The sequence below is a fragment of the Chenopodium album genome, chromosome 10 (assembly GCF_948465745.1).
Source record: "Chenopodium album chromosome 10, dcCheAlbu1.1, whole genome shotgun sequence".
NCBI lineage: Eukaryota > Viridiplantae > Streptophyta > Magnoliopsida > Caryophyllales > Amaranthaceae > Chenopodium > Chenopodium album.
The window spans coordinates 9,588,441-9,602,559 of NC_137843.1; the positions used below are offsets into that span (position 1 = coordinate 9,588,441).

The 14,119-nt window shown below is 32.6% G+C and overlaps 1 protein-coding gene across 1 annotated transcript; it reads left to right on the plus strand.

Moving 5' to 3' along the window:
- Positions 1-4,418: 4,418 nt before the first annotated feature.
- LOC145563466 (putative aquaporin NIP5-1) lies at positions 4,419-10,045 on the plus strand. The gene is made up of 4 exons (XM_081623911.1): positions 4,419-5,236; positions 8,435-8,854; positions 9,414-9,475; positions 9,706-10,045. Exons 1-4 carry the CDS (start codon positions 5,012-5,014, stop codon positions 9,899-9,901), a joined length of 903 nt encoding a protein of 300 aa, XP_081480037.1. The 5' UTR covers positions 4,419-5,011; the 3' UTR covers positions 9,902-10,045.
- Positions 10,046-14,119: the final 4,074 nt, after the last annotated feature.

A 14,119-nucleotide genomic window follows, 5' to 3' on the forward strand; every position in this document is an offset into this window, starting at 1 on the left:
TATTATTATATGAGGTACGTAATGCTAATTGGATTTTTGTATAATTTAGTCATTTTGTTAATTAGCCTATGTACACTTAGAACGTTAATTTGTTTATGGTAATAACTTCATCCTCTAGTATACTCTTTTTGTTTTTGAATAATTGACACACTTTACCCATTTGATCGTAACTAACATAACTGAAACGAGAGTATTATTTATGTTTGAAACTACGAGTAGTTATCATATTATGTCTAACTCATTGCATTTTTTTTACTTAGTATTATTATTTTTGTTGACTATTGTTTCAACTCATTGTAGTTCATATATATTATTCAAAATATGACTCAAATTTTTTTTAAGGGTAGTAAAAATGATATATGATGTTCTTTTACGCAGTGCCATGCGTTAAAAGTCATGATTATAAATATATAAGATATAAAATAAAATGAATTAAATGCCAATATGATTTTGTCATCAGTCTCATCACCAACTATGAACAAAAATTTTAAAGGAGGACTAAATATGGTTAAGTGGGGAACGTGGCCTACTCTCATAATCTTGCTTCAAAATCACACTTCACAAACTTAAATTGACTTGATAAATGATAAACAAACACAACCTCACCAATGTATCATCAACTAAACTGCGGAGTACTAGTTTTAAAATATTGAGGAAGTTATCTAGTTAAGATTTCAGATCAAATTTCGTCTTTATTATTGTAATCCCTTGATATCTCTTAGCAAAATCCCAAAAGAAAATATGGAGCCAGTGGAATAATTTGGAGCTCTTATAATTTCCAAACAAGTCAAATAAAATAGACTTGCATAGCGCACATATACCAATTCAATTCAATGTACAAGAACATTACCTAGCTAGCTTACTTTAAAAAGAAAAACTACATACCTAGCTTACTACTATAGGAAAAAGAACATGGAAATAGTTTTGTAGTACAATAATGTAGTCTATAAGTGACTCTTTCAACTCTAAGGTGGAATAGACAAATTAATCAATCAAGTGTTGATCTAGTGGTAGTAAAAGACATTCCAATTTTTTGGTTGGAGATTCAATGGATTTCAATTCCTATCACGGTTTGAGGATGGGGATGCCCTTATATTTCCTTACTCTCAAAGACTCAATATTCTAAGTGTGTAGTCCGATTCATTAATTTGGATTGGATTGATGTGTGAAATTAAAGGTTCTAAACCGGTGAGTGAGTATATTATGTGCTCTTAAATCTAGTAGATATAATGAAAAACTTTCAATAAATGATTGAAATCATGTGCATTTCCCTCATTCCATGGCTAATAATTGCTTAAATAGGTGCGGGGTTTAATTCTTAACTAGTGTGTGGCCCGCGTGATGTCCCGGGTTGCTAGTTTGTACTTGTTTAATTTGCTAATTAAATTCGACTATTTAGATAGTAAGACTTGTTGGTTTCGAGTTTATGTCTTGCTATAAACATATTTTAGTTGTCAAACTTAATCATTACATAATGGAAACAAATAGTATAATAAGACACAAATTAACTTATCTAAGTTAAGTATAATTTTGTTGGATAAAATAACACGATTAATAAATGGCTAAGATGGTAAAACTCTTAACTTAAGACTTGTTGGTCTTGAGTTCAAGTCTTGTTATAAGCATTTTTTAGATGCAAACCTAGTACATGTGAAAGTGACATGTCATGTTTATAATGACATGTGACGTATATTGCTGAGATGTCGAATTTGAAAAAGGTGACACGTGGAACATATTCTGTTTTAGAAACGCTTTTAATATATAAGTATAGATTGCACCATATAATATTTGATTCATTAACCCTTAATGGAAATATTTGATTCTTATTTATTTGATTTGCAAAACTAATCCCTGTCTATCGACCTTCAATAAATAATTAAAAAAAATATATAAACAAAAAAAAGAAGAAAATTTTAAGATCCAAGCATTTGCATGTTCTCGCATGAAGGAAGAGAATGAGTATATAACAAACAAAATCGTGTAAGACTCCTATATTAATTAAAAGTATAAGTAATTAAGTATTGAAAAAGGCAAACGCAAAGTAAGAAATAAGTACTCCCTTCGTTTCTTAATGTTAGTTCCATATATTATTTTGGGCGTTTCAAAAAGATCTATCCATATTGAATATATTTCATTTATAACTTGATTTTTTTTGAATTAATTGGTTGTGGATTGATGACATGACTCCAAGTAAGGAAATTTTTACCTTAAATTATGCAATTATAACTTGTATTTTCTTAATAAAAAATCAAAAAAGTTAAATAAGGTAAACTAATTATGAATTATGTTGTACTTTAATGTTAGATTTCAAATATATTTGTTTTCTTATTTTATGTGATTGATTTTATATGGGACTAACATTATGAAACAGAGGGAGTATTTTTTTTTTTTTTTTTTGTGAAATCCTCAGTTAATGAAAGCAAGCTAATTTTAGAGATTAGTTACACTACGATATCATTTTGGTTGCACATACAAGTGTTACAATTTTCCTCAAGATAATAACTGTAAAGGAAGTAATAACAAAATTATACTTCCTCCTTTTTAAATATAATGCTAGTCATGCTACCCTTTAATTTGTAAATATTTAACTTGACTATTAATATCTACAAATATTTATGGAAAAATTGATAATTTTAAAGCATAAGTTGACAATTTCCTTTCTCATTTGTATATGAATCAATTAATGATTTCTTCAGGAAAAAATATGAATCAATTAATAAATAGGTCAACTTTAGTATATAAATAAAGCGTAGATTTTTGTTTTTAACGGAAGAAGAATTTTATTGATTTATGGAGAGCTATATAGTAATATCAACGTTTACAACTTTTTAAGTTTTATTAATCGCATACTACCTCCGTTTTTTATTAGCTGACACATTTTGACTTTTGCACTATTCACACTCTCTTTTGACTGTATTTTGTGCTTTATACGTAATAAAAAATATAGTCATGTGAGATCTTGTTAAATTCATCATAATATATATTTTCAAAATATTAACTTTTTATAATTTTTGCTTATCGTTAATTAGAGATATTAATGGTTGAATTTGTGCATGGGTAAACGTGACTAAATAAAGAAACGTGTCAAATAAAAAGAAATGGAGGGATTATATATTATATATTGATGATTAGAGTTATATATACATCACACAAGTGACCGTTTGTTGGGTCAATAATACTCGATCTAAACCTAAAAAATTGTATATCCAAATTTACCAAACCCAAATGTTAATGTGATTAAAATATCATATAACAAACATTAAATCGTCGTCGAAATTAAAACTTTGCAGAAAGAAGTACTGCATGCAGTGTGATCAACCCAATGTTCAAGCAAATTACTTATAACGGAATAAAATAAGGCTATGTAAAAAATAATAGAGTAGAATCAACCTAAAATTGAAACGAATTACTTATCAATGGAATAAATAAGACTTTGCAAAAAGCAATACAGAGGAATCAACCCAAATTGAAGAGAATTACTTATCATTAGAATAATTAAGACTTTGCAAAAAGTAAAACAATGGAATCAACCCAAAATCAAAGTGAATAACTTATCAACGGAATATAACCCCAAAATAAATCATACTTGGATTTCGATCATTTATTTTATCACCATTGATGATACCAAGAGCAATATTTTTACTATGGTACTCTAATTTAGACTATCTCATCACTCCTCTCTCGTATTCAATTAGAATGTGCCGTCATATTATTTCGCAACCATATACTATGTATTATTTATTTTAAATTGGTGTTCCACCTGCTTCACCCTTTGGGCTAATCCGAATTCAGGGATCAATTCTAAGTGATTAGGTTCCAATCCCCTTTCAATTATTGTTGCGGGAGATCGGATCAAACACACAGCCTTTCCTATCAAGTGCATTTTCAATCACCACTACACTAACAACCATTAGGTATTTCACAACCATTAATGAAAATAATTCCTACAACTTTACCTATTAAAGCTCTAATTTGTTTACCATGCATATTTACAGTTTACACTTCATATATGAATGAAATAATAAGTTCAAATATAAGTCTAATTTAAGTATGTAGCCATTGTTCTAGTAATAAGTGAAATCAACTGAATATATATTATTTGCATCTTATATTATTTTGAATATATTATTATATAAGTAAAAATTAAATAAATAAAACGCACAATAATTTGTGTAATAGCCAACTAGCCATCAACACATCACTCATAGTAATAGAATATACGTGTATACAATATTATAATAATACTCTTAGTACGTATTAATACAAGGATAACAAGGAAAGGTGGGAGGAAAGAAGAGAGTGTTACATTTGACTTTCCAGATTGGAAGTTTACATTAAATTAAACAAAAATAATAATACAATAAAAGAATCCATCTCACTTTTTTGATTGATTTAAAGACACGAGAGGTTCACCCTTAACATCTTGTCACATCATATTGCTAACCCATTTCATTTCTTATTACAACTTCTCGTCAACTTCTTCCTCCTCTTCATCTCTCCCTCACTCTCTCCTCGGTTCCTCAATCTTTAGCTTTATTGATTATTGTTTCGTTCTACATGCTTGTTTTGTTCGAGTTTTCATATCCATCAATCAAATTATAATCCTCGTTCTTCGACTTTCGCTTTGATTTAGGTCTCCTGGCTACTCTATCTTTCAAAATTAATACACCGTAAATCAAATTTAATAAAAACCCTTCAAATTATGTAATTTCAGCTTACATATTCTCTTTGATCCTACCAAAAAAAAACCCCAAAAAATATTTTTTCTTTTGATTATCATCTTGACATTATGATTATGTCTATCTAGCTCTAAGTCGTTTTTATCTAATTTTCATTGTTGTTTGCGGTGGCTAGCATTCAAACGAAGCCTTAAACAAAATTTTATAAAAACCTTCAAATTATGTAAATTTAAACCCACAATCCTTTAGTTTTCCCATCACCCAAAAAAAAAAAAAAAAAAAAAAAAAAAAAAAAAATACCCAACAAAAAAAAAAAAAAGAAAACACACACTATGAACCCTCAAGCGGAGCCACCGGCGGAAGTGTCGTTATCGGTGCCTCCGACACCGGAAGGAACACCGGCGCCGCTGATATCGAGTCGGCGAGTTGACTCACTGTCGTACGAGCGATCTTCGATGCCAAGGTGCAACTGTTTTCCGGATGGCCCGTTGGGATTCGGGTCGGGCCCAGCTTGCTTCACTGATTTTAAAGTTCCCGACGTCACCCTCACCCGAAAGGTATTTTTGTGGACCCCACTTTAACGGCTTAAGTTTTTTTAAATTTTTTTGCGAAATCATAGTGTAGTAAAAAAAAAAAAAAAAACTATATACGAGTTAAATTGCTTGCATTATAATTTTGGATTTTTGTTTAAAACTAACTTCCGTTGATTTTAGAGTATAATTTTGTTGTAATTCATAAGACGGGTGAGGTTTAGTGATTCACATTTCATAATTATAGTAATCTTTATAGAGTAATAAATCCAAGGTCATAAAAGAAGTTTACGTATCTTGTACTAAATTATTTAAACAGAGTTAAGTAATGTTAATTACGCAATTCAGAGGTGGTACAACAATATAAAAAATTTGTTTAGCTTTTACGCCGCATTCAATATTTTTGAAAGAAATGCAAATAGTTGTACGATTCTGAATTTATGATCAACTCATTTGAATAAGAGTGAAAAAAATAATTATATTTTGATATAAAATTGATAAATTTAGACACTTTTCGCTGTCTAACCTTAAAATTTTTAGTATTTTATAACACTTAAAATCAATAGTGTATCAAGATTGTGGCCGACGGTTTATTACAACTAATAGAAAAAAATCGTCTCAATTATCACCAAGTAATAAAACCATGACTCATTCACAGCCATACATATAGTGAATATATTAATACAAGTAGGAAGTAATGCAAAAAAATAATTCTATTTTTTAACGGTGAGTAATTTAGTTTGATGGTGTCATGTTTAGTACTTCATACTAGTTATAAAGGAAAAGGTGGCAAGAAGTCCAAGAACTAATAAAAATTAACATTCTACCTATTATAGTGTTTAATTATGTCCTTAATTACAATTGGATTATCTTTATCACCAGATTCAGAGTTTCAATTATTTTAAGTAATAAAGTAAAGTCACCCGATTTTTGCGCTTTGTGTCTAAACATTGTGCTAGCTAGTAGCTACCACATGAACTCGCATTATTTGTCTATTGTTGAGTTAAAAGGTGTGAACAAATGTTGATGAAAAGAGACAGCCAAGTAGCCAAAATAATGATACTATGATATTATTTCGTTGTATTTAAGTAAATGAATGTATAAAAATAAAAATAGACGCCTAGGCAGAGAGTGAGGGATAACTCAAGAAGTTAGAGTTTTTCTTCCGATTTTAGGAGATTTTGGGATCGATACTATATTACCAAACCGAGAGATCGATTGTCATGTATTAGAGGATTGAACACTTGATGTCAAATTTTTGTAGCTATTATAGGAGTTGTTATATCATTTAAGCTAACGTAATGTTGAATTATTCTTTCGTTTCTAAGCATTTTCTGTTTGTAATCAGATGACTTATTTAACTAATACTTGGTGTGAGGATTATATGCAAGGGCGGAGCCACAAGGGGGGCCGGGCTTTTTTTTCCACCAGCCCCCCTTTGGCCCAACAACTAGTTCCTTTGTTTTCTAAGTTGGCCCCCTTAAAATGTCAAGATAAAAGTTAAACTTCTGTAATATTATAGTTTTATGCGTCATAACTCAGCGGTAAAGTGATTGCGTCCAATGTGGAAAGAGCTTAGGTTTTAGGATCGACCCTTGTTTGCTACCTTTATTTTTCAATTTTTTGTTTTATTCAATAAGTTTTACCTGTTTTTATAATCTAATCATTCTTTCTTTCTTTTTTATTTTCTTATTTTTTATACTTTGGTACTTAAGCCACTTTTTTAATTTATTTTTTTTTTTTTTATAATTTCAACTAAGTTTTACTTGTGTCTTTTAATCCAATCTTTTTTTTTTTAATACTATGTATATATATTTTTGTATACTTTGGCACTTAAGCCACTCATTAACATTTCCGACATCATTTGTGATTTTTATTCATTTGGGAAAAACATAATCATGTAACATATTGTTAGAATTATCTTAATATTTACTTTCTAACAATCAACTTTTTATAATTTTCGTTAATATATAATATAATATATAATCATGAAATTCCCAACGTCAATTTTTCAATGAAAATAGAATAGTGGCTACTTAATAACCACGGAGTAACTTTTATTTTATTTTTTGATAAAAATATAATTTATGCACTAGTAAAAAACTATGATAAAAGCTAATTTATATAGTGCATAAGTAAATTTTTTTCTATGAAATATAGCATAACCCCTCGATGATCGGCCCCCTTAAGTTTTAATTTTTAGCATTTAAATTAGTTCCGCGTGACGTAACGTGGGTACTGTGTAACGTACATGTATATGCAACTTTATTGGCGGCTTTCTAGGCTTCATATATAAATGTACATAAACTAAGTACTTCTGTACTTGTTCGGTTACCCATAAAATTAAAATTTGATGAAATGAAAGACTTGAAAAAATTTAAAGAACCAATGTTTGGCACGTGCAACTAATTACTGCTTAGAGGAACTTGTTCATACTTGCTTAATGTATTAGTATCCATTAGGAAAATAATTGGAAGAGTGGGACCATGGAGGGTTTAGACGAGGGAGAGGGAGATCGAAAATAACTTGATTAGAAAGAGTTAAAAAGGATATGAAGTATATGGATTGCATGAGGATGAGACACTGGATCGTAAGGGACGGAGAAGGAAGCTTTTGGTCGATGAATACACGGAATAATCAGATTTGGTTCATGTAGCCGACCCCGCTTATGGGATTAAGGCTTTGATTGATTGATTGATTGATTATGAAATTGTTAATTTCTCTTTACATTCACTGTGAAATCAGATGTTACATTTGCAATTTAGATGATATGCATTGTTGGATTACTATATAAGGGTACGGTAGATCTTTTATATTGTTAACTTCTCATTGTCTATCGCAATTGTTAAGTGTATTTGTTGTATGAATTATGAAGTCCCAAAATCTTTTACTTAGTACTAGTGATGTTGGTGTTCTAGAGAGTACAATGTCACCCTTGAAAATAAATGTCAATGGCTAAAGCATAAGTGTTCGTTTAAACTAGTTGTTAACAACTAGTGTCCCAAAAGCGTTAATAAAAAAAATTACATTCGGAAAACATTGGATTTTACAATTAATAAGCCGTATTCAATGTGAGAGTGAGGGATAACTCTAGTAGTTAGAGCTTCCCTCCCGATTTCAGAAGATTCTGGTATCGATATGTTGTTAGTTTCTTGAACCTCTAGAGTAATAGGCTTATATTTCCCCTAGAGAGATTTACTAAATTTTGGTCATTTGTGTAATCAGCTTGTTGCAGAGTTTGTGGGAACTTTCATCCTAATCTTCGCGGCAACAGCTGGTCCCATTGTAAACGAGAAGTACAATGGTGCAGAGACATTGATAGGAAATGCTGCTTGCGCCGGACTAGCAGTCATGATTATAATTCTATCAACAGGTCACATATCAGGAGCTCACTTGAACCCGTCTCTCACCATCGCCTTTGCAGCTCTTCGCCATTTCCCATGGGTCCAAGTTCCTGCCTATATTGCAGCTCAAGTTGCTGCTTCAATCCTGGCTTCACTCGCCCTCAAGGGTGTCTTTCACCCGTTCATGTCAGGTGGAGTTACAGTTCCTTCAGTGGGTACTGGACAAGCATTTGCCCTGGAATTCCTGATTACCTTCAACCTCATGTTTGTTGTCACTGCTGTTGCTACTGACACTCGAGCAGTAAGTTATTATCATATACAATATTACAAGTTTTAAATCTATTTTGATAGAATTGAAAGTAATTGTTAGAGTTTTATATACTGTTGCACATAGGAATGTAACTATGTAAGGCTTCATTTGCTTTCCCTCACAAAACCATTATTTAAACTTATTTTAACTTATTGGAGCTTATTGGAACTTATATGAACTTATTTTAGCTGTAGATTGAACGTTAATAGCCCAACTGCAAAATTGGAAATTAGTGTAACTTGTAGGAAACATATATCCTTAGGGTGAAAAGAACAAAGCCTAAATTTCATCAATGTAGCAAATATGTGTGTGTGAGTGTGTAAATATATATATATATATATATATATATATATATATATATATATATATATATATATATATATATATATATAAATGATCTGATCTTACGTCTTGCTATAGTAATAGACTTCTTTCTGATGCTAAGTAGACCATGATATAGTCACAATAGATACATCATCTAGGTATCTTTTGCCACATGAGTTCTAATGTAAGAAAATCTTCTAATGAGTCATGGTTTACGTTGCAACAGGTTGGGGAACTAGCTGGTATTGCAGTTGGAGCCACAGTTATGCTGAACATTCTTGTGGCAGGGTAAGTTTTTATGCATTTTTTTTTAACAACTATTGATTCTGTTGCACAATTATTGTTTTGGTCAATTGGTGCAAGTAGCACGCAGGAAAAGCTATATAATTTTTGTGCAACTTATAAACAGATTAGTTAACAGAACAGTATAAGGACTACGCGAATTATTGTACATATGCTTTTCTTAGAAACAAGAGTGAATTTCTGAAATTGAGTATAAATTCTGTTTAATGGTGCAGTCCATCAAGTGGTGGGTCGATGAATCCTGTGAGGACTCTAGGCCCGGCAGTTGCAGCAGGAAACTATAAAGAAGTATGGATATACTTGGTAGCCCCAACTCTTGGTGCTCTTGGAGGAGCAGCAATCTACAAGCTAGTGCAGCTTCAGGAGCATGAGGTTGAGCCAGCACGCCCTATCAGAAGCTTCCGCCGCTAGTTGAACCTTGAATTATTGTGCACCTCTACGGCCTGGCCTCCTGCCGTGTTAATACTACCCCAAAGGAACATTTGTAAAAAATAAGGCACTCACTATTTGTGCCATGAAACTTTGAAGCATTATAAGTTGACTAAGGATGACAAAAACTTGCTATGTCTTACTTAGTGCTATTGTTGGCCATCTACATTTCTTAAGGCCTGTAATCTTCTTTTATGTGCATGTGTATTAAAAATGTGGTGTGGGTTGAATTGGTTTGTAATTGTATGACAAGTGTTTGTAATTGTAATGTGTTGCACATTTATAACATATAAAGTGCTAATATGAACTTTTATACGTGTATACTATCTATTATAATTCTCTTGTAAGTCTGATTAATTGTCTAACAGTTAAGCAACTAACATATGGCGAAATGTATATTGTCCATGCACCAGAGTTCGGCGATAAATTGTTCCTTTAACTCTACGGCACGCGATTTTCAGCCCCACCATAGCATGCAGCTAAGCTGGATTCCAAACATAACAACACCACTCTTCAATGAATATACATACACACTTTCTACAAGAATCAAAAGTCTTTCACATACTTTTGGAGAATCTACTTTTGTTTGACTGTCTAAATCTAGAAAAGGATAAAGTAGGGCAAAGGAGAATATATACCATGAGGCCCATAACCAAACTGAGCCACAAATGGAAGACAATATTTTCCACGAGTGATGAGTACAAACTCGGAGAAAGTAGTTTAAAGTAAGTAAATGATGATAAGTGCTACTTTGTTGTCTGATTGATGACAAATTAAATGAGTGTAACCAATAAACAAGTAATAAGTCCACAATTTGTAAGGTTTAAAGTAGTGGTGGGCATGGGCCGTGCCGGGCCTGCCGTGGGCCGTGCCTAGGCGGGCCATGAACAGTGTCGTGCCGGGCCGTGCCGGCCCACGGTGGAGGCGGGCCGTGCCGTGCCGTGCCGGCCTTCAAGGTTTCCCTGTCCACGGCACGGCACGGCCCACCGTGCCGGTCGTGCCGTGCCGGGCCGCCCGTCGTGCCGGCCCACGGTGGAGGCGGGCCGTGCCGGCCACCGTGCCGGCCCACGGGCCACGGCTTACCCTTTTTTCTTTTTTTTTTTTTAAAAAAAAAATTAAAAAAAACTTTAAAAAAACTTGAATTTTTTTTATGAAAGAAAAAATTGAATTGAATAATTATACAATTTAATATTTGAATTTAATAATTATTAAATTTTTTATGGAGTTAAGTTATATTAAATATTGTTTAAATTATATTAATATTTATTGTTCATTCATAATTTACTATATATCATATTATTCATATAACTATATAAGTATTAGACAAAAATTAAATAACAATATAACATATTCCATAAAATTAAAAGTTGAAAAAATTCATTCATAAAAATTTATTAAGTAAAAGATAATATGAAGTACAAGGGTACAACTAACAATAATTGATGAATAACTTATTTTGTTATTTTATTATACGGCTAATGTTAATAGAGTACATAGCCAACATAGGAAATACTAACATTTTCACTAATTAATAGAGTACATAGGAAATACTAGAATTTTCGCTAATTAATATTAATTCTCGAGTTGTTGGTAATCTTCAATCAAGGTCTTCATTATCTTCTTCGTCTTCATCTTCGGCTTCATGTTCACTAGCTAATGCGGAGGAGCTAGTTGAACCAGAACGATCGGAACCATCGATGTTGTCGTTGGCCGTAAAAGTACGATCTTGGATGCGTTCTTGGGCATCCATCCAATCCTTCAAGCAAACACACATTTCTAGTGTTTCGGGCTTCAAACTTGTTCTTCTATCGTCTAGAACCCTTCCCGAAGCACTAAAAGCTCGTTCCGAGGCAACGGAGGAGGCTTGGATGCTGAAAATATCACGTGCCATTGCCGCCAAAATTGGATGCTTTGTGCTTTGGGATTTCCACCAATCTAGGATGTCCATCCCCAACCTCGAATCTTCGTCCAAGCCTTTCATGAAGTCGTAGTTTAAGTACATTTGCAACTCCGAAACATCGCTTTGTGTTCGCCTTGATGATGATCCACTACCTGAAAACTTAGATAACATGTTAGCAGCTTGGGCCGCCAAACTTTTGCCCGTTTTACTTACGCTTTTGGATGTTTGAGAAGGGGCAAAATGAGTGACGGTTCCATATTTAGATTCATAAACTCTATATAACTCAAAAAATTTATCTTTCACATGATTTTTATATTGTTCGACACCATCACCGAGTTGCATGCATTCATAGTAAATATCAATTAGCATAAATGTGCCATCATACTTTGATCTAGGATCTAAAATAGAAGCAAACATATAAACCATAGGAAGCTTAGTGTAATATTTACGCCATTTAGCCTCCATTTGTGGAACATAATCATTGTAATCTTGTTGTGATCGATGTTCATAAAGAAGTTGAGCAAATAAACATGCATTTTGAAGGAAAGAATGAATGCAAGGAACATAAACAGAAGAAAAACAGTGAGTCATACTATATAATAATTGTAAAAATTGCATATATTTTTCACAATTATCCCAATCGGAGTCTGCTATCATGAATTGTGGATACTTATTATTGTAAAACAATGAAAATGGAACTCTATACGAAAGTGCCTGACTCAACATGTCATAGGTGGAGTTCCACCTAGTTGGACAATCCGTTTTAATTCTAATAGGCTTTATCTTATTTTGCTTAAGATATCGCCTCCATTCCTGATACCTACTGCTAGAAGACATAATAGACAAAACAGCATTTCGAATTTTGGAATAGTATGGACCAATTGCTTCTTGTCCATCCTTAACACACAAGTTTAAAACATGACAAATGCATCTAATATGTAATGCATCTCCATCCATTATGACATTATGCAAGTTTGGTTTAATTAGATTAGCACTAGCTGTCATGGATGTTGCATTATCAAACGTCATGGACATGATTTTGTCCCTAAGACAATATTCATCAAGAGCACTCATAATACAATTAGAAATATTAAAGGCCGTATGGGGGTATTCAAGCAATTTGAAATAAATAATACGTTTTTGCAATAACCATTCACTATCAACCCAATGACAAGTAACACACAAATAATGTAAACCATAACCACCATCCCATGCATCAGAAGTTATAGAAACTCTTGAAGTAAGAGTTTTAAGTTCTTCAATTAATTTCATTTTGTATTCTAAGTAAGTTTTCATGGCAGCTGTTTTAACGGTTTTTCGGGAGATTTTTTTGTGTTGGGGTTGTAGTGCTCGTTTAATGTAATTGTTAAACGGATCACTTTCAGCAAAAAGAAAAGGTTGTTCGGCTTGGACTATCATTCTCCCAAGTTCATCCCTATCCCTCTCATAATTGTAAGTGAAGCCATAAGGATGGAATTGAGAAATTTTTGGTTGAGTTGGGTCAGTACTAGGGGCACCACATTTTTCACTGTGTCGGTTTAGGTGCCCCGTACCGCCTTTGGCTGGAGCCGAATAAATATTACCACAAGTTTTACACTTGGCTTTTTCACCATCTCTACTTAACAAGAAATATTGCCAACATTTACTCTTTCGGTTTTTCAAAAGGGTCATTTCTTCTTCGGTGTACCATTCAATGAATGGGTTATCAGATGTGGGAATAGTATTTTGGACGGATGGGTCACTAGAGCCGGCAGGTTGTGTGTTGCTTGCTTGAGTTGTTTGATAGTTAAATTCAAAAGGCATATCATGTGCGGAGGCATAATAAGGTGGAGATTGGGTGCTTTGCCATGGTTGGAATGTCCCTTGTTGATCTAATCCGGTGGGAAAACCGGTAGAAAACCCGGGGTGGGTGGGATTGGCCATTGTAGGGATTTGCATAGTAGGGATTTGCATTGTAGGGGGGGGCATAGAAGAGCCTTCCAATGGTCGTTTAGATTTGGCTTTTTTAGAGGAGGATTGGTTCGGGTTTGATGCCATGATTAATTAAGATTATTAACTAATAAATAATAATTAACAACAATATTAACAATTATAACAAATTAACAATTATAAGTTTATAACACTAACAAAGTAACAAATTATAACAAATTATAACAATTAACAAGTATAAGTAAGTTTTTTTTCTTAATTATTACTTAATTAGTAAGTTAATAAATTTTCAAAAATAATTATAATAATAGTAGATTATCTAAATCAATGAGATCCCAGGTAGGTTATGGTTAGGATCGACGTTGTCCAGA